The 26,649-nt window shown below is 46.1% G+C and overlaps 1 protein-coding gene across 3 annotated transcripts; it reads right to left on the bottom strand.

The window, feature by feature from the left end:
* Positions 1 to 147: 147 nt before the first annotated feature.
* On the bottom strand, positions 148 to 26,630 carry FAM186B (family with sequence similarity 186 member B). Of its 3 annotated transcripts, XM_070789162.1 has the most exons (9): positions 25,564 to 26,629; positions 18,515 to 18,582; positions 14,717 to 14,942; positions 9,586 to 9,768; positions 7,588 to 9,247; positions 6,694 to 6,886; positions 4,535 to 4,710; positions 3,687 to 3,872; positions 148 to 456 (listed from the first exon to the last, which is right to left on the bottom strand). In XM_070789162.1, exons 4-9 carry the CDS (start codon positions 9,689 to 9,691, stop codon positions 306 to 308), a joined length of 2,472 nt encoding a protein of 823 aa, XP_070645263.1. In that variant the 5' UTR covers positions 9,692 to 9,768; positions 14,717 to 14,942; positions 18,515 to 18,582; positions 25,564 to 26,629; the 3' UTR covers positions 148 to 305. The 3 variants fall into 3 exon arrangements, with proteins under 3 accessions (XP_070645263.1, XP_019816201.2, XP_070645264.1); XM_019960642.2 differs by lacking the exons at positions 18,515 to 18,582; positions 25,564 to 26,629 and adding an exon at positions 16,246 to 17,749; XM_070789163.1 differs by lacking the exons at positions 14,717 to 14,942; positions 18,515 to 18,582 and having other exon boundaries at positions 25,564 to 26,630.
* Positions 26,631 to 26,649: the final 19 nt, after the last annotated feature.

Raw genomic sequence — 26,649 nt, 5'->3', positions numbered from 1 at the left:
CATGCCAGACACTAATCATGGCTGTCTTGGCGGGTCGACTCCCGGAGGGCAAGCTCAACATTTGGGGGATCCTCTGTAACTGGTAACCACGGACCTGGTTCCAAAAATGAGTTGGGGAGGTGTGGGTTTTAGCAATGAGACAGAAAATTTTAAAAATAAACATATCTCTATTTTATTAACAATGTACAGTTTGCTGACTGAAAGAGGAAAGTAGTGTTTCTCAAAGTTCTAGGATTACTTAGCAGGACCCAGAGAGTTTGTTTAAAAACAGTAGCTGGGAATCTGCTTTGGAACAAGTTTGAGAATCACTGGCTCAGGCATGGAATGGGGCTGGGATTGTCTCGATCCTTCTGGCTCCTTAGGGTTCCAGGGAAGGACTCGTTTGACTTTTTATGAACAAGTTCAGCTGACTCCTCTGGGGGTTCCTCTTCTTCCTTTCTTTGCGTCACTGAGGCACTGAAAGGGTTAATACAGTTATGGGTTGGGGAGCAGCTGAGACATGGCCCCTGAGATGTGAGCGCCCACCCAGCCTACCCAGCTGTTTCCCCGGTTGACTCTGGGAGACCAGTCCAGGGCTGACCCAGATGTGGAACTGCTTAATACGACATTTCTGCCACATTCCAGGGGCTCTGCTGCTTTTCTTGCGAATCTTCCTCTTCTTTCACATCACAGAATTCTCCCTCTCCCTCCCCTCACTGTTTCCTGTCCTTCTTACCCATCCATGCTTCTTCCTCTCCACCCCTATCTTGGTTCCTTCCCAGAAACCAAGTTATAAGCCCTCTCCTCTGTCAGCACCGCACTGGAAGTCTGCACGAGTCCCTGCTCGCTGCATCTCGGCACACACATGTGAACCACTATGTACTTTGTGCAGAAACAGGCTCTGAGCAAGGGAGGGCAGGGCAGTCTGAGTCGAGGTTAAGATTCTTCTCGGACTACACACAGTGCCTAGAGTGTGTGGGCATGTAGCTATCTTACCTGTCAGACAGAGCGCCCAGGGGAGACATGTGTAAAACAAAGCAGAGAAACCTTCTGGAGGAGGGGGTCTGCTGGCCTTTGAGAGACTCAGTCCCAAAGCCCAGGGGAAAGATGAAGAGCCCTTCCCCACAAGCTGAGAAGACATCCCAGTTAGCCTTTGATGAGGCAGGTTGCCAGAGCCAAGCAAACAGGGAGAACGGCACAGTTGGCCCGAGATGGGTTCCAGTTAGGAGACTAGCCACTACTGTGAACTGGAGAGCACAGCCAGGGGAGCTGATGAGGTGGGCAGGGTCACAAAGGGGTGAGTGGCCTGGACCCACGCAACAGGTGGACATGCAGATTTGAGGTAGGCCTGGGGCAGGCAGCCAAAGACAGGATGCACTTTTGGGAGTGGAAGCAGCATGTCTCCAGAGGTGCATACACACAGAGAATTCACAAAGACAGCAGCACAACCACCAGCCCAGGGGCAGCAGGAGCCTGGAAAGCGGCAGAGAACTTGCATTCAGGAGCAGGAGATTCTCAGGCCATAGAACTGAGATCCCAGGACAAGGCAGGCAGCACTGCCCTGAAATGTCGGGGATCGGCTTGACATCCAGGTAGGTGGTGCCCACCTGGCATGTGGGTAAAGAAGACAGAAGCAGCAGGGCTTGACTTCTACACCTGGTACTGTGATAAACTGAATACACGCATGTGGAGTTAGAAAAGGGAGAAGAAAATTGTATTCACCTAAATTCCCCTGGAAAAGAGAAAGTCTTTGGTGGGAGCAATATTTTGATAAGTGCTTAAATCTGAAGCTGAGATCCCAGTGAAGGGCTGGGTGTGGGTGGAAGAGCTCTGCGTGAGACAAAGAAGGAGTTTTTGCATTCTGCATGTTATATACAGAAAGAGAGGAAGAAAGGAGGCTGCTCTGTGGTGCTGTTCACTGTGAATCCCTGTCTTTGTCACCCTCCTAAATTTTCAGAAAGTTACTAACATCATGAAGCGCGTGCGGCCAAGTGGCATGTGTTTACTTGATATTTACGTGCATGCCTTTATGTGTGTCTGAAGAACAAAGGGGTTCGTGCCTCAGGTTGAAACAGATGCAGAGAAGGAGCTCAGAGAGGAGAGACACCACTATGGGGGTGCAGGAGTTGAGGGCAAGTTTAGCCCAGTCTCAGCAGGGTGCAGCCCCAGTCGATTTCTGGGTTACTGAATTCTGCCACACTTGTTTCGGTTATTCTCAATTCTGTTTGCTCAATTCTGTTGTATCCAAATCAACTAACAATAACAGCAACGCACCCACACACTTGGAATCGCTTTAGGAACCGAAGCCAGGTATGTATGTACTAGGTGGGCTATGCTGATGTCCAGCTGGGACTCTCAGGACCACTTCAGAGTAGGATCACAGCCGAGCACCAGCCTTCTTTGATGCTGCTGGGCCACCCTGTCTTCCCTCAGTCCCTGTCGAGAGAACAATGGCAGCACCAGCATCTTGCAGGCTTGGTTCCAGTTAGGTCTAGACTGGCAGGCATCAGTGCCCACTCCCTGTCTAACTCATTCATTCATTCATTCTTTTGTTGCAGGATCTTAGTTCCCTGTGTGTGTGTGCTAAGCTGCTTCAGTCACATCTGACTCTTTGCAACCCCATGGACTACAGCCCGCCAGGCTCCTCTGTCCATGGGATTCTTCAGGCAAGAATACTGGAGTGGGTTGCCATGCCTGCCTCCAGGGGATCTTCCTGATCCAGGGATCGAACCTGGGTCTCCTGTATCTCCAGCATTGGCAGGCAAGTTTTTTACCACTAGGGCCACGTGGGAAGCCCCTTAGTTCCCTGACCAGGGATTAAACTGGGTCCCCGGCAAAGGAAGTGCCAAGTCCTAACCATTGGACTACCAGGGAATTCCTATCCGGTCAGAGATCTTTAGATGGCGCATGGCCAGGGCCACAAGAGACAGCTGGCATTAGTAATGTAGAAGGGTTCCCTGAAGAACCTTGAGTCTTCAAGCCAAGAGAGGCAGAGTTGAACCTTCCTAACCAGAAAAGTCTTTTGTTGGCCCCACTGAGTCCCACTTCCCTCCCCTCAGCTGCTCTTCCCGGGGCCAGTTCTTGAAGGCGGTAAGGAAATAACAGTGCCAAAGATGGGCCCAGGTTTATCCTGAGATTTTTGGTCTCTCTCATCTCTCCATACCTGCACCTGGCTCACCTTGAGAACAACCCCCAGGCCTAGGGCAAGACACACTCTTGAGTAATTTAAATGCAAGTCCCAGGAAATAAGTGGAAAGAAAAGACTTCCATCCTGGTCTTCTGAGATGCCATGTGGAGTCTTTGAGAGAACTAGAATGGTGTTGGTGTGGGGACCCAAGCTCATGCCTGATGAGGCAGGTAAGCATCTGTCTGTCTGATGTGGTACAGTAAGTGAAAGTGTTAGTCATTCAGTCATGTCCGACTCTTTGCAGCTCTATGGACTGTAGTCCACCAGGCTCCTCTGTCCATGGAATTCTCCAGGCAAGAATACTGGAGAATTCCTCTTTTCCAAGGGAATCTTCCCAAACCAGGGATCGAACCTGGGTCTCCTGCATTGTGGGCAGATTCAGTGTGTTACAGTGAGTCATCATTAATGTTTGGAAAGATATCTGTTGGGCGGTTGGACACAGGGAGTGTTTACTCTGGCCCCTGCCCTTAATGGGCAGGTGTCCCTGAATCCAGATTGACCATCTGGCCTTGAACCTTACCGGGCCTTGAGGGACATCAAGCTTTTGTGGAAGGAGGACTGCACATCCAGTGCCAACAGGCGGGGAATGTCTGGGAAACCTCCTAGCTGGTCCCAGGACAGGCTGGTGGGGGTCTTCTTTTCTATGGGGTAACTGGAGGCAGCCACATCAATTTTCCACATGGCCTCCATCTGGTTCCCCTGCTGGCTGGGGTGTGAAGGCGGAAAGTACAAAAAGAGACGAAGTTAGACTTGCAGAAAGGGAGAGAATGGGGAGCAACAAGCTCTCCAGGGTTTTCTTCCCCTTCAGATAGTTGTCACCATCCTTCGTGTCACATCTCTTCCCTTCCCAACTCTCAGTCTCACCTGCTGGAGTCTCCTCTGGTTGAGGAACTACTGGAAAAGGCTGCCGAGATAGCCCCTGTTCCTCCGAGACATGCCCCGGGGCTGAAGCCCTGAGCCGGCCACACTAGGATGGTTGAGGTGTGGCTCACAATGTCTCTCTTTGAGCCCAGCGGTCACGGGGTGGGAAGGCTCAAGTTTATTTTTATGGACGGACCAATGCTCGGGGTAGAAATGGTTGTGAGTTCTCAGCTGTGAGTCCCAGGAGTCTCTCAGTTGCATAGTTTGAAACATACTTGGTCAGGCTGGCCCTTGAAGCCCACACACCACACACATACACACACCCTCATCTAGGCCAATGGCCAGAACTGGGCAGGGTGGCTGAGAAGCTGGGCTCCTTGCAACTCATGGGTGAGCTTTGCTTGTCTGTACCTTCACTGAGCTTCTGGTCCCCTCCCCAGTCTGCTCACCCCTGCTCCCTGATTCCCCACTCACCCAGCCAGCTGCCCCCGGCTTCCGTGCACCTACCGGGCCATCTGCTGGGGCACACGTGGCTGGTGCTTAGTCTTAAAGAGCTCCTGGGATCGCTTGCAGAAGGGGCTGCTGGAGTGGATGTGCCGCAGTAGGAATGGAGGAGGCTTGCTTTTCCTTGACTTTGGGGAGATGACCACAGGGGTGTGCAGGTTAACGTTCCACTCCTGGAGCTAAGAGAAACCAGCAGAGAGGCATCATCAGAGAGACAGGAATTTATCCTCTTTTAAAAGAATCCACCTGCCAATCCAGGAGATGCAAGAGACACAGGTTCGAACCCCTGGGTCAGAAAGATCCCCTGGAGGAGGGATGTTTACCCACTCCAGTATTCTTGCTTGGAAAATTCCAAGGTCAGAGGATCCTGCTGGGCTACAGTCCATGGAGTCACAAAGAGTTGGACATGACTGAGTGGCTGAGCACAGCCCAACACAACTGCTGCCTGACTTGGGGTTTAGCACAAAGGGGGAGGCCCCAGGAATCCCTCCAATTAGAGACCCCCTGGGACTTCAATGTATCACATTTCCTAGAAATGCCTTGAATTGCAATTTGCTGGTTTAGTTCCTGTTTTCTCCTTTGTTGTGGAGAATCCAGACAATGGGCAAAACAGCAAAGAAAAAACTAAAGAAGCTAGAGCAGCTGGAACTGTGAAGACTCATAGGGTTCATGACATGGGTCAGGTTGTGTCTGGAATGCTCTCTGTATCTAGTCATTCAGCCTCTGCCCTGGCCCTGGGCAAGGAGCTGGGGGAACCCTCACAGCCACCTAAAGAATTATATATATATGGTCCCTTTCCTTCTCAATCTCAAAACCAATTTAGCACGTCAAGACACCTACAGGAGGTGATCAAGACTAGTATAAGGAGACAGGAAACTGAGTTGGGAGATGGCTCCATGGCAAGGCTCTTCCAACTGCCTTGACTCAACTTCCAATGCTGAATCCCTCAGGACACTGCTTCCCCCAGACTCTGACCACTGCTGCTCAGGACTCAGGGGGGTTACCTCCTGGCCCGTCTTAGCAGATTCAGAGTCACTGCTAGCCATCAGCTAGCCTCCTGTGGGCCACATCAGCACTCAATGCTTTTCTGACCTTGGCAGCAAGGGAAAGAGTACAGGAAACTGCAGGCAGCCCTTAGAGAATAAAACTAGGTGAAACCCAATACAGTAAGACTCAGAATGACTTTGGACTCTCAACAGCAAAGCCAAAACCTGGAAGGCAACGATCAGTGCCTTCAAAATTGTGAGAGAAAATGAATTCTAATCTAGACTTCTCTATTCAGGCAAGCTGTCAACCTCAGTTAAGGGTAGATATTAAGTGAAGACATTTTCAGACAACCAGGGTCTCAGTGATTCTACCTGCCAGGAACCCTTTGTCAAGAAGTGCCTGGAGGAGGTGCTCCACTAAAACAAGGGAGACCCAGGATTGGAAGCAGGGGAGCTGTCCCCAGAGAGCAGTAAAGGGAGTCCCCAGCATGAGGGTGAAGAAGACCTGGAGACCAAGCCTGGAGAGCAACCAAGAGAGCAACCAGATCCGACAGGAGCTGGACAAGGAGACCCACGGGAGGAGGATCTGAGCACAGAGCTGGACTGCAGGCTCTGGCTACCCCCCCTGCAGAAGGGGCTTCCTTCTCTAACTCTTTTCTTTTTAAAATTTATTTATTTATTTTTGGCCGCACCTTGTGGCATGTGGGACTTTAGCTTCTCTGCCAGGGATTGAACCTGTGCCCCCTGCATTGCAAGCACGGAGTCTTAACCGCTGGACCACCAGGGAAGTCCCCTCCAGCTCTTTTTGAGGGTCCCTCAGATCCCCTGGAGAAGGGAAAGGCAACCCACTCCAGTATTCCGGCCTGGAGAATTCCATGGACTGTATAGTCCAATACAATCCATGGGGTCGCAAAGAGTCAGACACAAGTGAGCGACTTTCCCTTTCTTCCCTCTCTTGCTCTCCCCCCATGTATGGAGATTGGAAAACTTGCCTTCCTTCTACTCAGGCTGCCGCCTGCCTTCCCCTCTTCCTGGTTCAGAGGCTTTAATCTGCTCTCTGATTTCCCATCTGCTCTCCTGCCCCCAGGCACACCCCCACAGCCCCATGGCTCCATCCTGGCCCTGTTCCTGCTGGCCGTGCTGACCCCTGAGAAGGTCGCCAGGTGCGAGGCCCACCTTGGGGAACATAGTTGCCATGCTGCTCAGGCACCCTCTGCGCTTCTCCTCCAGGTCCTTCTGCTTGTCTGTCCACACCTGGAGCTGGAGTTTCTGCAGGTGGTCCACGTTTTCCAGGAAGAGGAAGAGGTTCTGGGCCTTGTAGGAAGCCCCAGCTTCTCGCACGACTTGTATATGGTTGATCACGTCTTGGCTGGAAAGAGAGGGAAGTGATTTAGTGGGTGAAGGGGCCTCCTCCTAGCCCCTATGCTATGCTATGCTAAGTCACTTCAGTCGTGTCCAACTGTGTGACCCCATAGACGGCAGCCCACCAGGCTCCCCCATTCCTGGGATTCTCTAGGCAAGAACGCTGGAGTGGGCTGCCATTTCCTTCTCCAATGCATGAAAGTGAAAAGTGAAAGTGAAGTCGCTCAGTCGTGTCCGACTCTTAGCGACCCCATGGATTGCAGCCTAACAGGCTCCTCCGTCCATGGGATTTTCCAAGCAAGAGTACTGGAGTGGGTTAATCGGCATGACTCTGTGTGTGTGAGAACTGGGGAAAACAGGGAGCAGAGGTGAGGTGGTGTCAGGTAAGGAGCCTTGGGCTGGGCTGGAAATAGGAAGTAAGGCCAATGGGGGAGCATGGCAGGCGGGTTATGGGCAGGGCAGTAGGACGACAGGAAGACAGCAGGAAGACTCCCAGAGGGAGAGCAGTGTTAAGTACTCCTCCTCCCACACCTCAGGGTTGCCCAAGGCTCTGAGGCTGGGTGTCCTGTGCAAGACCCTCTCTCAGGGGCATCATGTCCAGGCCTGGGTGATTCTCCCCACCCCATGCCCCACGCTACTTCTTTCTCATTGGGTTCTGGCTCTGCCCATGGGTGTGGGTGGTGCCAATGGTTGCCAGGGAAGACTTACCGGAGGCTCTGGAAGTGTCTGTAGCAGATGTACTTGTGGAAAAGGCACCACAGCTTGAGCGCATTCAGCTCCATGGTGGTGGTGGTGAGCTCCAGCGCCTTACCATGCAGGTAGTGGGGCAGCCCCAGTGTGTCCTCCTCAGTCAGGAGCCGCAGATTCCTCCTCTGGGCCTCCACGTCTATATGGTATACCTTCTCCTTCCGAGTTACCGGGGCTATATGCACAGGGGGCTGGGTCACCCTTCTTGGGGATGTACCCGTGACAGGAAAGGAGGCCGATTTCTTGGGCTTCACGGGAAGCCGGTGGGTCTGTGGTTTCTGGGTAAACTCGGCTGAACTCATGGACCTCTGGTTTCTTGGGATGGGCTGCTGGGCCTTAGGGGACCTGGGCACGCATGGCCTCCTGCCTTGGCGAGCAGATTGGGCCCGGCTTGGGGGAGGTGCCAAAGACGCGTCCTCCGAGTCCTTCCAGCGAATGATGGGCACGAAGATCATCCTCTCTGCGTCCTCTCCCGGCTGCTCCGGCTCCCTCCACGGGCCCCTGGGCTCCTGGTCCAGTCTCAGCCGCTGCTCCCTTGCTGCCTCCTCTGCCTCCCACTGCCGCAGCTTCTCCTCGTGCTCCTGCTCTAGCAGGGCCCACCTCTCCTGCCGCTGCAGCCACATCTCCTCCTCCTGCTGCCACTGCTGCCTCCGCCTCTCCCAGCTTAGCTCCTCTTCCCTGGCCTCTGCCTTGCTCTCCAAGGCCAACTTCCTCGACCTCTCTAGGGACAGCTGCTTCTGAAAATGGGACTTAATTTGGAGTCCTTCCTTCTCCCAGGCCACTTCCTGGAAGAAGTCCTGGTCTTTGGCTCTGTCACCTGGGCTTTCTGCTGACAGTCTTTCCCATTTCTTAGGAAACATGTGATCCATGGAGGATGGCAACACAGGCTGAAGACTTTCAGCGTCCTTGCTCCTGTACACATCTGCAATCCTTGAATCCACGGTCATGGTGGAAAGAGGCTGATCTGGTGAAGGCATAGCACCACTGTCCCAGGCCATGGCCATGGGGCTTGGGGAACATGGTGAAAACTGCTCCTCCTTCTTGGGCTCCTGTTGGGTTTCCTCCATGACTGTGTCTTTCTTTGGGAGGGCTTCTTTCTTGTCAGGGTCTGGGAACTCAACCAAGACCCTGACTAAGTCTTCTGCTTGACCTCCAGCAGACTGAATTTTCTTCAGCTGGAACTCTAGGGCATGCTTTATCAGGAGCAGGTCATGGTACTTTCCCCCTAAAATGTCTATCTGCTTTAGCAGGGCATCTCTCTTACTCTCGAGGACCTGGAGGGACTTCTGGAAGTACAGCTTCTGGTTGCTGAGTTCTTTGGTCATCTCTATTTTCAGGTGCCTGTATTTGGCCTCCAGGCTCCTGTTCTCCTTGTGCTGGAGGATCAAGGCCTTATTGAGGTTCTCCACCACAGCAGACATGTACCTGATGGCCCTAACCTCCCCTTGGTTGAACATGGTGGAGTCCAGGAGCTCCTGTAACATGGACTTCACCTCGGAGACCTTTACACAGGTAGTGTGCTTGTCCTGCAGCATCTGCTCTGGGCTCAGGGGCTGAGGGCAGGATATCGCTTTTTGTGGGCTCTGTTCCTGCCAGTCCTGCCAGAAGGTATGTTTGGACACTAGGAGAGGTAGAGAGAACAAAGACAATAAGCTCCCATGGATCCAAGGATTATACTGATTCTCCAGATCCTGCTTGGCCACATTCCCATCCAGCCCTCTTAGGGCTTTGGTAATAAGGAGCTGGGGCATTATATGAGGCCAGGGGAGATACTGTCGGGAGAGGACTCTGCTGGGCTCAGAGCTTACCTGTCAGGGTCTGTCAGCTCCACAGCACCTGTAGGGCCCAGAGGGGTCTGGACCTATTTGATCCAGTTCAACTCAATTCAACACACTCCTGATCCTCCATATTTCCCTGGAGTAGAGTTATTTTTCTAATCATGCTGTTCCCGGTACCTACTTTGTGCCCCTTTCCTTTGTCCTTCAATGAGAGTAGAGCAAAGGGAAATGAGAGACTCGATGCCTCCTTTGGTGGCTATGAGGGAGAGGGGTAACACCTTTTCCATCACCTCGATCCATTCATCCAGGGCTTCCTCTTCCTCCTCACTCTTCCTGTTCTTGATCTCATAGGTCAGGCTGTCACCTGAGAGAGAGTGGGAGATTCAGGCTGATAACAATCTGTCCTCTAGGGAGCCCGAAACAGTGGTAGAGCATGGGGGTAACCCCAGCAGACTTTGAGGTTAAATTAGTTTAACCTCTTATTAGCTGTATGATGTTGGGCAAATCACTTATTCCCCTGAGCCTTAGTATTCTTGCCAAAAAAGGGTTGGGTATGGATTAAATGAGATAACACAAGTGAAATGATTAACATGAGACCTGCCATGTAGAAAATATGCATAGATATTAAATTGTATTGTTGTACTACAAGGCCAAGCATGTGTCTGCCTTGTTATTTTTCTACGCTCATTGCCTAGCCTACTTATTTATTCTATCTGGACAATTAAATGAATTAACTGGAGTCAACAGCTCTGCTTAGTTTCTGGAGGCAGCTGAAGAACCACTGAACTGAGCACTCAGGAGCAGGGCAATGCGAGGAGGGTTAGAGCACATGCTTATACCATCTTCCTCCAACACTACAGCATCCACCACATCTCACACCAGACTGAGGTCTCTTGATGGGATAGTTCTGATCTTAAGAGGGGTAGCACCTGGTTCCAGGGCTGCATGCAGCTGGTCCACACCCAAATGGCTATACCAGTTGCTTACAGCTGGCATCCGTGCTCTTTGGCCTAGTATCCATTCAGTACTTTGAATATCACCCTTGAGTTCCTCTATGAAATAGCTAGTATGCTCCACCAAAAAAAGTATTAGAACTAATAAGTTCAATAAAGTTGCAGGACCTAAAATAAACACATAAAAATCAGTTGCATTTCCACACACTAACAATTAATTATCTAAAAAAGCAATAAAGAAAACAATCCCAATTAAAAAGCATCAAAACAATAAAATACATCAGAATAAATTTAATGGGAGTGTGTGAAAGATATCTACAGTGAAAACCATAAGACATTAATGAAAGAAATTGAAGAAAACACATATAAATGGAAAGATAACCCATGTTCATGGATCAAAAGAATTAATATTGTTAAAATCTCTATACTACCCAAAGTCATCTATATATTCAGTGCAATCTCTATCAAAATCCTGTAGCATTTTCCACAGAACTAGGAGAACAATCTTAAAATCCATAGGGAGCCACAAAAGACCCCAAATAGCCAAAGCACTCTTGAGCAACAAAAACAAAGTTGGAGGCATCACACTACCTGATTTTAAGCTATATTACAAAGGAAATCAGTCTTGAATATTCATTGGAAGAACTGATGCTGAAGCTGAAACTCCAGTACTTTGGCCATCTGATTCAAAGAAGTGACTCATTGGAAAAGACCCTGATGCTGGGAAAGATTGAAGACAAGAAGAGAAGCGGACGACAGAGGATGAGATGGTTGGATGGCATCACCAACTCGATGGAGATGAGTTTGAGCAAGCTCTGGGAGTTGGTGATGGACAGGGAAGCCTGGTGTGCTGTAGTCCATGCGGTCACAAAGAGTCGGACACAGCTGAGTGACTGAACGGAACTGACGGTAAACAAAACAGTGTGGCACTGACATAAAAACAGGCACAGAGACAAATGGGACAGAATCAAGAGCTCAAAAATAAATCCATGCATATACAGTCAGCTAGTATTTGCCAAGGGAACCAAGAAGACTCAGTGAAGAAAGGATAATCTCTTCAATAAGTGGCGCTGGTAAGCCTGTACATTCACATGCAAAAAAATTAAATTGGAGACTCCTGTCTTATGCCACTTACAAAAATTAACTTGAAAGGAATTAAATATAAACCCCCAAACCTTAAAACTCTTAGGAGAAAACTTAGGGGAAAAACTTTCTGATATTCATCTTGGCAATGACTTTTTTTTTTTATATATGACATCAAAAGCAAGGCAACAAAAGGTTAAGTCACTTCAGTCGTGTTCGACTCTGTGCGACCCCATAGATAGCAGCCCAAAGCAAAAATAAATAAGTGGAACTACATCACACTAAAAAAGTTTCTGTACAGTAAAAGAAATGATCAACAAAGTGAAAAGGTTCAATCTACAGAATGGGAGAAAATATATACAAACCATATATCTAATAAAGGGTTAATATCCAAAATATCTAAGAAACTCACAAAACTCAAGAGCAAAACAAAACAAATAATCTGATTAAAAATGGACAAAGGGGACTTCCTTGGTAGTCCAGTGATTAAAAATCCACCCTGCAAAATGCAGGTTCAATCTCTGGTCAGGGAACTAAGATCCCACAGGCCTCAGAACAACTAAGCCCAAAAGCCCCAACTATGGAGCCTGCATAACACAGCAAAGATCCCTATGCAGTCAAATAAATAAATAAACATTTAAACATTAAAAAATTGACAAAGGATATGAATAAACATTTTTCTAAAGAAGATATACAAATAGCCAACGAGTATATGAAAAGGTGTTTAACATCACTAATCATCAGTTCAGATCAGTCGCTCAGTCGTGTCCGACTCTTTGCGACCCCATGAATCTCAGCACGCCAGGCCTCCCTGTCCATCACCAACTCCCAGAGTTCACTCAGACTCACGTCCATCGAGTCAGTGATGCCATCCAGCCATCTCATCCTCTGTCGTCCCCTTCTCCTCCTGCTCCCAATCCCTCCCAGCATCAGAGTCTTTTCCAATGAGTCAACTCTTCGCATGAGGTGGCCAAAGTACTGGAGTTTCAGCTTTAGCATCATTCCCTCCAAAGAAATCCCAGGACTGATCTCCTTCAGAATGGACTGGTTGGATCTCCTTGCAGTCCAAGGGACTCTCAAGAGTCTTCTCCAACACCAATCATCAGGGAAAAGCAAATCAAAGTCACAATGAGATATTACCTCAGACCTGTTAGGATGGCAATTATGTAAAAGATACGAGATAACAAGTATTGGTGAGGACAGGAAGAAAAGGGGCCCTTGTGCACTGTTTATGGGAGTGTAACTTGGTATAACCATTTTGGAAAACAGTATGGAGGTTCCTCAAAAAATTTAAAATCGAATTACCATATAATCCAGCAATCCTACTTCTGGGTATATAACCATAGGAAACAAAATCACTGTCTCCAAGAGATATCTGCATGCGCATGTTCAGTGAAGCCCATGTTACAAGAGTCAAGGCATGGAAGCAACCTAAGTGTCAGTCAATGGATGAACGGATAATGAAAATGTGGTATATATAAAGAAATACAGATAGTCCCCAACTTCTGACTTTTTGACTTTACAATGTGAAAGTAATATGCATTCAGTAGAAATCTTTGAATTTTTATCTTTTCCCATGCTAGCCATAAATGGTATGATACTCCTATGATGCTGGCACTAACAGCAAACTGCAGCTCTAAGTAGCCACACAATCACAGGAGTAAACAGCAAATACACTCGCAACCATCTGTATGCATACGGTCATCCTGTTTTTCACTTTCAGTATAGTCTTCAATAAATTATGTGAAATATCCAACACTTATTATAAAATAGGCTTTGTGTTAGGTGATAAGCTAACGGAAGTGTTCTGAATAGGATAGGCTAGGCTAACCTGTTTGGTCGGTTAAAGTGAAAGTGCTAGTCACTCAATTGTGTCCAACTCTTTGGGACCCCGTGGACTGTAGCCTACCAGGCTGCTCTGTCCGTGGAATTCTCCAGGCAAGAATACTGGAGTGGGTAGCCAATCCCTTCTCCAGGGGATCTTCCCGACCCAGGGATGGAACCCAGGTCTCCTGTGTTGCAGGCAGATTCTTTACCATCTGAGCCACTAGGGAAGGTTAGGTGTATTAGGTACATTTTTGATTTATGGTATTATAACTTAGGATAGGGTTATTGGGATGTACACCCATCATAAGCTAAGGAAGATCTATATTATTAAGTCACAACAGAGAAGGAAATCCTGCCACTCGTGACAATATGGATGGACCTTGAGGGTATTACACTAAATGAAATAAATCAGACAGGGAAATGGAAACAAAAAAATGCTGAGCTGACAGAAACAGAGAGTAAACTGGTGGTTATCAGAGGCTAAGAAGTGAGAGAAATGGGGAGATGTTGGTTAAAGGTACAAACTTTCAATTATAAGATGAATAAGTTCTGGGGATCTAATATACAGCATGGCGACTACAGTTAACGCTGTATTGTATACAGGCACACCTTGTTTAATGGCATTTTGTTTTATTGCTCTTTGCAAATATTGCATTTTTTAAAAACTGAAGCTTTGTGGAAACCCTGCATGGTCAGATGATGGTTAGCATTTTTTAGCAATAAAGTATTGTCAATTAAGGTATGCACATTGTTTGCTTAGATATAATACTATTATACACTTAATAGACTACAGTATAATAAAAACATAACTTTTATATGCACTGGGAAACCAAAAAATTCTTATGATTCACTTTATTGTGATATTTACTTTATTGTGGTGGTCTGGAACTAAACCTTCAATATCCAAATCTGAAATTTGCTAAGAGAGAAGATCTTAAATGCTCTTACCATACACACAAAAAAAGGGAAGCTGTGAGATGATGTGTTATTGCGATAATCATTTCACTGCATACATATACATATAAAATAATCACATGTACACTTAACATTTATACAATGTTGTTTGTCAATTATATCTCAATAAAGCTGGAAAAAGAAAACAGTGAGTTTGCATTTAGTTTCTGTCTCGCTAAAAAATGAGATATAATAATGAACCCATGACTTAGGCTTCATCACACAAGCATCTAATGTCACAATCTGTTATGTTTTGGACAATGACACATTTGTCTCTCTAGGGAGTAGAGGTGACGTGCTATGTCATGAGTGGGTGATGTTTTCACTGGCGAGGCACTACGATGTGTCTTTTGCTCCTTCTGCACCCACCACCCTGCCCTTGCTCCCATCAAAGGCTGGCCTAGGGTGGGGAAAGAAGGAGGTTGAGTGAGCTGGAACCAGAGTCACTAGGGGAAGGAACCCACCCTTAGGACTGCACCCCCCCTGCAAACTCACCCCAGTCACCTAGCCAGTGAAGAATTTCATACAAGTTCTTCTCTTTAGTCTTAGCATCTTCGGAGAAGGAGGATATTTTCTCCAGCAAGATGAATCTGTTCTTGCCCTTCTGCTGTGGCTGGGGAGGTTTCGCCTTTTTTTTAAAATCATATCCTAATTCTTCCTGGAAGCGGTTGATGACACAGTTGACATTGTCCAAGATTTCTGAGAGTTGGGAAGAAATATTCTACACGGGAAGCAGTAGATTGTAGTGTTTAGGAATGTAAACTCTGGCACCAGATGCCATGTTCCAGTTATGTGATCTTAAACAAGGCAGTTAAACCTCTCGGGGCCTCAGTTTTCTTATTTGTAAAGTGGGGATCATTATAATAACTATCTCACAGAGTTTTAATAAAGATTATATGAGCCAGTATTTGTAAAGCACTTAGGTCAGCACCTGCCACAGAAAGTAAGTGTTAGCTTTAATTACTCTCATTTCAATTATTAAGACCAGGTCAGGGAGAGAATACAAAAAATCCACAGTGAACATTTCTTCAGAATTTCAGAATTTGCAGGGACTTCTGGACATCTCTCCTCACAAGGATCCAGAGGCAACAGACTAGAAAAATGAGGCCCCAAGAAACCCAAGGATCAGAAAAGTGAAAGTGAAAGTCGCTCAGGTGTGTCTGATTCTTTGTGAGCCCATGGACTATACAGTTCATGGAATTCTCCAGGCAAGAATACTGGAGTGGGTAGCCTTTCCCTTCTCCAGGGGATCTTCCCCACCCAGGGATCGTACCTGGGTCTCCTACATTGCAGGCGGATTCTTTACCAGCTGAGCCACAAGGGAAGCAAGGATCAGAGATTCCCATTTAAAAATGAGAGTTTCTAGGGCTCAGCTTGGGGAGATTCTGATAGGTTGCCAAGAACAGACCTGAAATCATGAACTCTGGGCCCCTTCTGCCCTGGTATGGAGAAAGCAATGGCAACCCACTCCAGTACTCTTGCCTGGAAAATCCCATGGACGGAGGAGCCTGGTAGGCTGCAGTCCATGGGGTCGCTAAGAGTCGGACACGACTGAGCGACTTCACTTTACTTTTCACTTTCATGCATTGGAGAAGGAAATGGCAACCTACTCCAGTATTATTGCCTGGAGAATCTCAGGGACGGGGGAGCCTGGTGGGCTGCCGTCTATGGGGTCGCACAGAGTCGGACATGACTGAAGTGACTTAGCAGCAGCATCTGCCCTGGTAGGACCCACCACCATGGTCTCAGGGCCATCCTAGGGCTTCCCTTGGGCTGTCCTCTTCCTGGACCCATCGCTGGCCTCGGTGGGGGGGCGGGGAGGGAGATTTGATTCCAGATCACCCTCCAGAGGCCAATCTATAGGAGGTGAATATTTTGCACTAAGCTATCCATAAACCCAGCTTGCTGAGGATCCTGAGGCCCCACAGGGGCCCAGAGCTGGAATCTTGCCCAAATCTGGCATCAGTCCCTGGCCTCCCCATCAGACCCCAACAGAAAGGTGACATTTTCATCTCAGGGGTTACCTCCTGAGCCCGAGTTAGCTGGGCAGCCTCAATCCTTGAGATGATGGCTTTCACTGACGCAGGGGTCACCAACTGTGGGGGTTTATCTTTCTCCATCTTGGATCACTCTGTCAGTCACAAAGACTTCCTGTGCCTCTGGTGCAGGGGCCTGCCTGAACACACAGTGTTGGCTGCTTGGGGGTTAAGGACTCCAGGGCAGCTTCTGACCCCTCTTCCTAGCTGCAGCTCCCTGTAACTGCCAGGTGACAGGTTCCAACTGACCTTCTTTCTTCCAATGACATCATCAGGTTGACTGGAAGAATGACTTCCTGTCATCTATCTGCTTGATTATCTAGCTTTTTATCCATATCCATCACCTAATATATATTAACTTGGCCTACTGCTTTTTAAAAAATCATTAAATGCTATGCTCCCAAACTAATATTAATGGCTAAAAGTAGTAAAAAAAAAATTAGAAAAAGTTATTTTCCCAAAGAAGTTTTTTAAAAAAATTACAACTAACCAATAACTAATGGGAATACATTTCAATTTACACCAAGAGTCAGGGCTTAATCAATACTTTCACTAAAGATAATCATCATTACCAGAGGCCTTTTTAAAACAAATGATTAAAATGGACATTGTTTCATGCCCAGGACTAGAACTTTGCCTGGTATATAATAAGCACTTAATAAACATTTGTTGAATTAATGAATATGTAAGAAAAATACATATATGTGCAAATTATTCTTCCATGCTTCCGGGCTTCCCCAGTGGTTCAGACTGTAAAGCGTCTGCCTTCAATGCAGGAGATCTGGGTTCGATCCCTGGGTTGGGAGGATCCCCTGGAGAAGGACATGGCAACCCACTCCAGTACTCTTGCCTGGAAAATCCCAAGGACGGAGGAGCCTGGTAGGCTACAGTCCTTGGGGTCGCAAAGAGTCGGATACGACTGGGTGACTTCACTTCACTTCATTCTTCCATGCTACTGAAACATTTAACAGTTAAGGAATTAAACATTGTAAGTTCAGTTCTCAGCAGTGCGATAGCCACTTAAAAACATGTCACCTGACACCCACCCGTCTTTTACATACTATCATTCCTTCACTATGGGCTTCTCCTATGGCTCAAGCTTATTCAAAGTTAATTCTTTCATTGTCTCACTCCTGCAATGAACACTTATTGGTAACATTTAATGTTTCAGGCATGAAGCTAGGTGCTAGAAATACAGAAGAGTGAGACCTAGTTCTGCCTTTGAGGTACTCACATCCTGCTTTATGGATTCCTATCCATACATCTGGCACTGGATTCCTTTAATCCCTTGTGATTTCAGAGCATGTTGTAGTTTACAAATAACTTATTCATCCTTACAAACATGTTTGAGAGCCAGCTGAGGCTCAGAGTTATGAGATTTATCTAAAGTTACAGGGCTAGCAAGTACAGAATCAGGACTTCAACCTGCTTTTTTGATTCCCCGTCTGGGGTCCCTTCCTCTTTTTTCCTTTCTCTCCCTCTCTACTTTTTCTTTCTCTTGAAGATGATCATGCTACTGCTGCTACTGCTAAGTCACTTCAGTCGTGTCTGACTCTGTGCGACCCCGTAGACGGCAGCCCACCAGACTACCCCGTCCCTCGGATTCTCCAGGCAAGAATACTGGAGTGGGTTGCCATTTCCTTCTCCAATGCATGAAAGTGAAAAGTGAAAGTGAAGTCGCTCAGTCATGTCCGACTCTTCGAGACCCCATGGACTGCAGCCTACCAGGCTCCTCCGTCCTTGGGATTTTCCAGGCAAGAGTACTGGAGTGGGGTGCCATTAAATAGATGATCTAAATAAGCTAATTAAAAGATAGATTATAAGATTCAATTAAGAAAAACCCAAGACTCAAACTATGTTCTGTCTACAGGAAACACACTTTAAATAAAAAGACACACATTGGTTAAAAGATGGAAAGAAATAAACTATGCCAATACTAGTCAAAGGAAAGCTAGAGTGACTACATCAATTTCAGATTTTATTTTATTTTTTACTTTTTGGCCACATGGCACGGCATGTGGGATCTTATTTCCCTGACCAGGGATTAAACTAGCACCTGCTACATTGGAAACTTGGACCGCCAGGGAAGTCCCAATTTCAGATTTTAGAACAAGAAAGATTAGCAAAGTTAAAAAGGGAGGTGTCCTTTTTAAATCCATAAACTCCATGATAGAGGTGTCAACTAATAAAAGTGATGTAATCCTATATATATTTGAACCTAATAACAGCTTCAAAATACATGAAGCAAAAAACTTACAGAAGTGAAAGGAGAAATGGATAAATCCACAATTTCTGTTAGAGACTTCAACGCTTTTCTTTCAGCAACTGGAAAAAGTAGAGAAAAAAAAAAGCAAGGATACAGAAGTTTTCAAAAATACTGTCAACCAACTTGACTCAATTGACATTTATAGAACACACCACCAAACAACAGCAGGATGCCTTATTTCCAAATGCATATGGAATAATAATCTGGACCATAAAACAAATATCAATAAGCTTAAGATTAGAATCATACAAAATCTGTTCTCAGATCACAATGGAATTAAACCATAAGCCAATAATTAAGAGGTATGTGGGAAAATTCCCAAATGTTTGCAAATTAAACAACATACTTCTATACAACTCATGAATCAAAGAAGAAATGACAAGGAGAACTATGAAGTATTTTGAACTGAGTGAAAATGAAAAATTGACATATTAAAATTTATAGGATGCTGCTAAAGTAGTGCTTAGAGTAAGAAACTAGATAAGTAATTACAGAGAAACTGAAGCAGAAGGGAATCGTATGGATAAGAGTAAATAAATAAAACAAACAAACAAAGATAGAGAAAATCAGTGCAATCACCCAAATCTGGTTCTTTGAAAAGATTAATAAATTGATAAAGCTCTATCCAGCTTTCATCAGGGGGGAAAAAAGACACAATTTACCAACATCAGGAATAATAAAGGGGACATCACTACAGACTCTATAGTGGGAAATAATGAGAGTATTATGAAAAAACTTTATGCCAATAAACTTGATAAATTAGATGAAATAGGCAAATTCCTTGAAGGATACAACCTATTAAAGCTCAATAAGAAAGCAAAACCCTGAAAAACCCTGTATCTACTAAAGAAATTGTAATTAAAAACCTTTCCCTTAAGGAAGACTCCAGCCCCAGATAACTTCATTGGTAAATTTTGCCAAAGATTTAAGGAAAACATAATACAATTCTATATACACTATTTGAGAAAGTTGAACAGTAACGGAATACTTCTCAAATCATTTTATGCAGTTAGCATTGTCTTGCTACAAAAAACAAGACAGAATATTATAAAAGCACAGACCTGATATAGACATAAAAGAAAAGAAAATAGAAGCCCTTGACAGGAAAAAAATTATTTGCAAAACATGTATTTGATAAAGGACTTGTATTCAGAATATATAAAGAACCACTATGACTCAATTACAAAAAGGAAAACAATCCAGTTGTTAAATGGGTAGAAGATGTGAATAGACACATCACTGAAGATATTCACGGGCTTCCCTGGTGGTCCAGTGGTTAAGAATTCGCCTGCCAATGCAGAGGATACGGTCTGATCCCTGGTCTAGGAAGATCCCACAGGCCAAGGGGTAACTAAGCCTGTGGCCACAACTACTGAGCCTGTGCTCCAGAGCCCGGGAACCACAACTGCTGAAGTCCACACAGAGAGAAGCCATCCCCAGTGAGAAGCCCGCACCACAGCCGAGTAGTCCCCCTCTTGCTGCATGTAGCACAAGACCCAGCACAGCCAAAAATACATAAATAAATCTTAAAAAAAGAGAAGGTTCTCAAAAGGTAAGTAGGCAATAAAAAGATTCTCAACATCATTAGTCATTAGGGAAATACACATAAAATCACAACTTGTTAGCCACAATAAAAAGCGTGAACACACCAAGTGTTGAGGAGGATGTTGGCATGTGAAATCCTCGTTTATTACAGGTGAGCATGTAAAATGGTATGGCCACTTAGAAAGCTGCTTGGCAGTTTAAAAAAAAAAATTAAATATCTATTCCATACAATGCAGCAAGCCCATTCCTAAGTATTCACCCAAGAGAAATTAAAACATATCCATACAAAGACCTATACACAAATATTCATAAACAGCTCTATTTGTTATAGCTCAAAACTATAAACAATCTAAATGTCCATCAACTGGTAAATGGATAAACAATGAAATGTACCACTCTGTATTTTTAAAAAAGAATGAACTACTGATACATGCAACAACATGGATAATCTCAAAAGCTTCATACCAAGCGAAAGAAGGGCAGACACAAACTACTACAAACTATACACTCCACTTTTATGAAATTCTAGAAATGTAAAACTGCTGTGACAGAAAGGAGGTTAGTTGATGCCAGGAGCCAGATGAGGGAGATTCAACTGACTGCAAAATGGAACAAAGAAGGTCTCTGAGGGAAGGAACTGTTTTATGTCATGATTAATTCACTGCACCCTACACTTCAAATTGGTGAACTTTATTATGGGTAAACTATACGTCAATAAAGCTGATTTAAAAAAAAAATTATTTATTTATTTGGCTGTACTGGGTCTTAGTTGCTGTGTGTGGGCTCTAGTTCCCTAATAAGTGAAGTCGCTCAGTCGTGTCCGACTCTTTGCAACCCCATGGACTGTAGCCTACCAGGCTCCTCCCTCCATGGGACTCTCCAGGCAAGAGTACTGGAGTGGGGTGCCATTGCCTTCTCCAGGGTTCCCTAATAACTAGGGATCAAACCCAGGCCCCTTGCTTTGGCAGTGCAGAGTCTTAGCCATTGGACCACAAAGGAAATCCCAAAGCAGACTTTTATATACTTTTTTAAACTTTAAAAATCATTTATTTTTGACTGCTCTGGGTCTTTGTTGCCACACACAGCCTTTTTCTAGTTGCAGTGCACGGGCTTCTTATTGCAATGGCTTCTCGTGTTGCGGAGCATAGGCTCTACAGGGTGTAGGCTCAGTAGAGGCTTCAGAGACATCCCCCAAACTGATTTTTAAAAATGTAATGTTCTATAATGTTCAAGGCTGTGGAGGGATTGTGGGCAGACAGCACAAAGGACTGGAAGTTAGTCAGGAGGGTATAAGGAAAGAACTCTTTCTCTTTGCTCAGGTGGCAAGTCTTCCCTATTTCATTCCCTTTACCATTGAGGCTGGGACGCTCCCTCCTCCAAGCCCCTCTCCCATGCAGGCCAATAGCAGAACCTTCACCACAGTTCAAGGGTCACACTAATTGATCACCAGCTCAAAAGAGATGTTTGCAAACATTTAAAAAAGCAGCTGGGGACTTTCCTAGTGGCTCAGTGGTTAAGAATCCGCCTGCCAATGCAGGAGACACCGGTTCGATCCCTGGTCCGGGAAGATCCTACGTGCCAAGGAGCAACAAAGCCCTCGCGCCACAACTACTGAGCTTGTGCTCTACAGCCTGGGAGCTGCAACTATTGAAGCCCACACGCCCTAGAGGCCCTACTCTGCAACAAGAGAAGCCACTGCAATGAGAAGCCTGTGCACCACAATTAGAGAGTAGTTCCCGTTTGCCACAACTAGAGAAAAGCCTGCATAGCAATGAAGACTCAGAACAGTCAAAAGAAATAAAAATAAGTACATAAAATTATAAAAAAAAAACCAGCCAACCCCCTTCTGCAAGCAAAGCCTTTTGTAGAACTTCACTATCTAAAACAGACACAAGCAATGTCTTATTAGAACACATTTGTAAGTTCAACTTCCTATCTCTGTTATAAAATCATTCAATGTCAACTAGCCTGTTTTGACAAAACCAAAAATTTGAAATGTAGGACATCTGAATGTTCATATTTTTAAACTACTGTTTTACAAATAGTTAAAAGATATTTAAAGTTTCTGGGTAAAAATGGTAGATTGAACACATGTATCTAATTTTGCTCTACTAAAAATACACTAAAACTATAGCAAAGGGATTTGTTTTTTAGGGCATAAATGCACAAAGACAGGAAAACAGGAGAGGAGACAAGAGTGAAATACTTTAGGAAGCTAGATGAGTGGTTTCTGACAGAACAGAGAAGGATGAATCCTTGGACTGTAGTGTGGCAACCATATGGCAAATGGAATTGGTTGTGCCAGACTGCTGACCACCCCGAAAAGGCAGGCCTAAAGATGGGACTCCAGAGGTTCCCCGCAGTGAAGTTCTTAGAGACAAGTCCACTCACGTACCTGAGCCCACAGAGCACAACTGCTTCTAACTGGGATTTTGGTAACCCATCCTTAATGTGAGCAGACAACAAAGGATTATAAAAGCAAAGAATATACATGAAAGAAACCAGAATCACAGGAAAAGAAATTTAGAGAAAACAGCAATTATGTGAAAGAAGAAAATTTAAACAAAAGGATCATTAATAGTGTCAGAGATGTGTGCACGTGCTCAGTGGCGTCTGACTCTTTGAGACCTCGTGGACTGTCGGCCACTGGGCTCCTCTGTCCATGGGATTTCCCAGGCAAGAACATTGGGGTGGGTTGCGATTTCCTTTTCCATCTGAATTACAGGAGTTACAAAAAAGAAATGAGAGAAAATGGCAGGGAGGAAATCACAAATGGGTGAGTCAAGACTACTTCCCAGGGGACTTCCCTGGTGGTCCATGGCTAAGATTCCATGCTCCCAATGCAGGGAGCCTAGGTTCGATCCCTGGTTGGGGAACTAGATCCCACGAGCCACATCTAAGAGTCTGCATGCCATAACTAAAGATCCCTTGTGCTACAACTAAGATGTAGTACAGTCAAATAAATAAATAAAATTTTAAGAAACATTATTTCCCAGAAGTCATTGAGTGCCCAGCACTACAAATAGCCTCTCCCAGACATATCACTGTCATTTCAGAAAACTGAAGACAAGGAGAAGTTCAGAGGGAGGGGGAAAGTCACTTATGAAGGATAAGGAATTAAAAGACTTTGGACATCTCAAGAGCAGTGATGGAAGCTAGAAAGTAATATCACAATGCCATCATAATTTCAAAGAAATTCAGGCCCAGCCAAACAATAGAGCAAGTGTCAGAATAGAATAATGGTAATGTCAAATGTGCAGTTTCCAAATAATTTACCTTCTCCTTTCTGGGGAAGCTTCTAGAAGATGGTCTCCTCAAGAGGGTATAAGTTAAAAAAGAGAAAGATATAGAAAATGGCAAATAAAAGACCTAACAAAGGAGAGAGGGAAAGAAAATGCCTAGAAGGATGAGAAAGGAGATGCTAGGTGAAGCAAGGGGGTGGGAGGATAAACATATTGGAGCAGGTCAGAAGGCTCCAGATGTCATCAAGAAGATGAAATTGATAGGATATCTCCTGTATCTACACATTCTGAGAAGAGATTTAGGCAACTGCGGGAAGATTCTGAGGCAGATTTTGTGATAAACACATAGAAAACTAAACAAATGAAAAAACAAGATAATTACTAATTCCAGGAAACATAAAAAGTGCAGGAAAGGAAGAGTAATCAAAGTTTTTTACAAGGCTCAATTGTGAATAGCATATGTAGTCACAGCATCGTAAGAACTGAAAATTCAACGAACAAAAATCATCAAATTTATTTTGGCAGATAGGAGATAAGAAGAAGGTATGAGCAGTGGGGAGAGAGGAAGGGGAAAGAGTTAAATCCTCAATCCTGCCCCTATTATTTGTGGGGCCTTCGACAAGGCCCCACAAGATTACAGATGGAGACTCACACACTACATATCTTAATGTTACAAACTAAGACAACACACTGTTAAAGAAAATACCTTCCAAGCTCCTAACTTAACAAATATACTTTCCTAAGGACCTACCTAAAAGGCCAGGCTCTAAATTACAATTTTGGGAATCCTGAGTTCTACAGTAGAAAATAGCAGCCCCTAGCCTCTGACTCTTGCCTGACCCCCTTCCTTTCTGCCCTTGCCTCTGTCCTGCAATGAGAGAGCCTCGCATAAGGTCCTGTGGACATCCCAGCTTGTGCTCATTCCTCTTGCTTGAATAGCTGTTCCCTGGCTACCCCTCAGTCCTAGGAATGCCCACATTATCAGCATGGTCTCCCTGGGGAGGAAAGACCCAAGGAAGAAGCTGGTGCAGGCCCAGGAAGCAAGCTGGGCAGGGAATCCCAGGGTTCCAGGTATTCAGAATATCATCTATTAGAGGGTAAGTGGGCTTTGGGTCTGGAGGAGGGCATGGCAACTCACTCCAGTATTCTTGCCTGGAGAATCACTTGGACAGAGGAGCCTGGCAGGCTACAGTCCATAGGGTTGCACAGAGTTGGACACCACTGAAGCGACTTAGCATGCAAGAACGGGCTTTGGGTAGGCACATTCCCTTGGGTGCCTCACTCTGAACGGAGGGATACAGCTGGAGGAGGGTCAAAGCTATGAAGATAAATGCCAAAAGAAACAGTTTAAAAGAGCTTAATATGGCTGAAGAGGTAGAGATGATGGAGGAAGGGCTCTGCTGTGTCTATGTATTCTTAAAAATTATCTCATTTAAAAAAACACTGTAAAAATAAAATATGATTAATAAAAGTTTATGGAGCCCCTGAACCATTGTGTTATGCCTAGAGGTCTCAATAACAACATTTGAAAGCAACAGGACTAGACCCTCTTTGAGCCCATCTAGTATTACAATGCGGAGAAGGCAATGGCACCCCACTCCAGTACTCTTGCCTGGAAAATCCCATGGACGGAGGAGCCTGGAAGGCTGCAGTCCATGGGGTCCTGAGGGTCGGACACGACTGAGTGACTTCACTTTCACTTTTCACTTTCATGCATTGGAGAAGGAAATGGCAACCCACTCCAGTGTTCTTGCCTGGAGAATCCCAGGGATGGGGGAGTCTGGTGGGCTGCCGTCTATGGGGTCACACAGAGTTGGACACGACTGAAGCGACTTAGCAGCAGCAGCAGTATTACAATGAAAACCACATGGTTTGCGAATTCCCTGGTGGTCCAGTGGTTAGGGTCGTCCCTTCCACTACAGCCGGCAGAGGTTCCAACCCTGGCTCAGGAACTAAGATCCCCACAAGCTGTATGCTGCCAAAAAAACACTCCCAAACCAACTCCCTCCAAATGAAGTTTCTCTCTGCAGTGGCCTTAAGAATGACTCTCTCTTCCTTTCCGCCTGTTTGTCACCTTTAGAACTTCTACTTCCTATTGGTTGTTTTCCTATCTCTCACCGGCTAGGCTCTCAGCTTCCGGCAATCGGACGCAGGTGAGAGGTCTTTGTATCTTCAAGATCTAGCACTGTACAAAGCACAGAGCACAGGCTCAGCTAAGGGTGAATAAATAAAGAAAAAAGGAAATACCTTTACCTGGGCTTTGGAGGGAAGATGTTCCACCTTTCTGCACCCGAATGCCTGGAGCTCTGTAAGTTACTAGCCCTGAGACGTTGAACAGTCATTAAATAGCTTTAGGCTATAATTCCTTTCGGAGAAGGCAATGGCACCCACTCTAGTACTTTTGCCTGGAAAATCCAGGAGAAGCCTGGTGGGCTGCAGTCCATGGGGTCGCTAAGAGTCGGACACGACTGAGCGACTTCACTTTCACTTTTCACTTTCATGCACTGGAGAAGGAAATAGCAACCCACTCCAGTATTCTTGCCTGAAGAATCCCAGGGACGGGGAAGCCTGGTGGGCAGCCGTCTATGGGGTCGCACAGAGTCGGACGCGACTGAAGCGACTTAGCAGCAGCAGCAGCATAGTTCCTTTATCTGTGCAACATAATATCTATCTCACATCTTTATTCCTAAAATGAATTGGGCTCCTCACCTCACTATTTCACCACTTGGTGGGAGCCAGTCTCAAATGAAGCAACACTGGAGTCACGTGAGAAACACGTGTACAACGCACGAGGGCAGGGATTTACGGAGATCTGTTCACTTTTACTTTTTCTACTGCTATTTGCCCAGTGTCTGCACACTTCCTGGCACATTAACAGGTGTTCAAAATAAATAGCTGTTGAATGAGTGAATTAAAGTGCTAAAAATAACTATGCATTGAACAAAAAACGCTTTGCGAAGTGCAAAGATACCCCTATATTCGGAATGAATACTTGGGTCCCGCCTCTGGTCCTCAGAGCAAGCGCACGAGCCGCTCCATGCGCTTGGGCAGCCCAGCACGAAGGCCAAGAAGCGGAGGGCGGAGGTCGGAGGCCTGCAGGCAGGGCGGGAAAGCAGGGGAGTAGCGGGTGGGCGCTCAGGGGTCAAGCTCCACGTTCAGGCCGCGAGCTGCAGGCCTGCGTCGGCCCTCGTGCAGTCAGAGCCCGGAGCAGGCGTGCCCCGCCCCTAGTGGGCGGACCCCGGACCCGGCGGCGCGGGGGCGGGGCCTGGCTCTCCGCGCCGGGGGCGGGGCCGGACCCGGGCTCTCCGGGCCGGTGGAGGACCCGGCTGGTCGGTGGGA

This window comes from Bos indicus, chromosome 5 (genome assembly GCF_029378745.1).
Source record: "Bos indicus isolate NIAB-ARS_2022 breed Sahiwal x Tharparkar chromosome 5, NIAB-ARS_B.indTharparkar_mat_pri_1.0, whole genome shotgun sequence".
Taxonomy (NCBI): domain Eukaryota; kingdom Metazoa; phylum Chordata; class Mammalia; order Artiodactyla; family Bovidae; genus Bos; species Bos indicus.
The sequence above is the reverse complement of the archived record's forward strand: the minus strand, read 5'-3'. Positions and strand labels throughout refer to the sequence as shown.

Coding starts and splice junctions, on each gene's coding strand:
- FAM186B (XM_019960642.2), bottom strand. CDS start 16,341: ATGGAGAAAGATAAACCCCCACAGTTGGTGACCCCTGCGTCAGTGAAA. Junction 3,873..4,534: donor GTGCCCCAGCAGATGGCCCG/GTAGGTGCACGG, acceptor TTCACACCCCAG/CCAGCAGGGGAACCAGATGG. Junction 457..3,686: donor TTGATGTCCCTCAAGGCCCG/GTAAGGTTCAAG, acceptor TAACCCTTTCAG/TGCCTCAGTGACGCAAAGAA.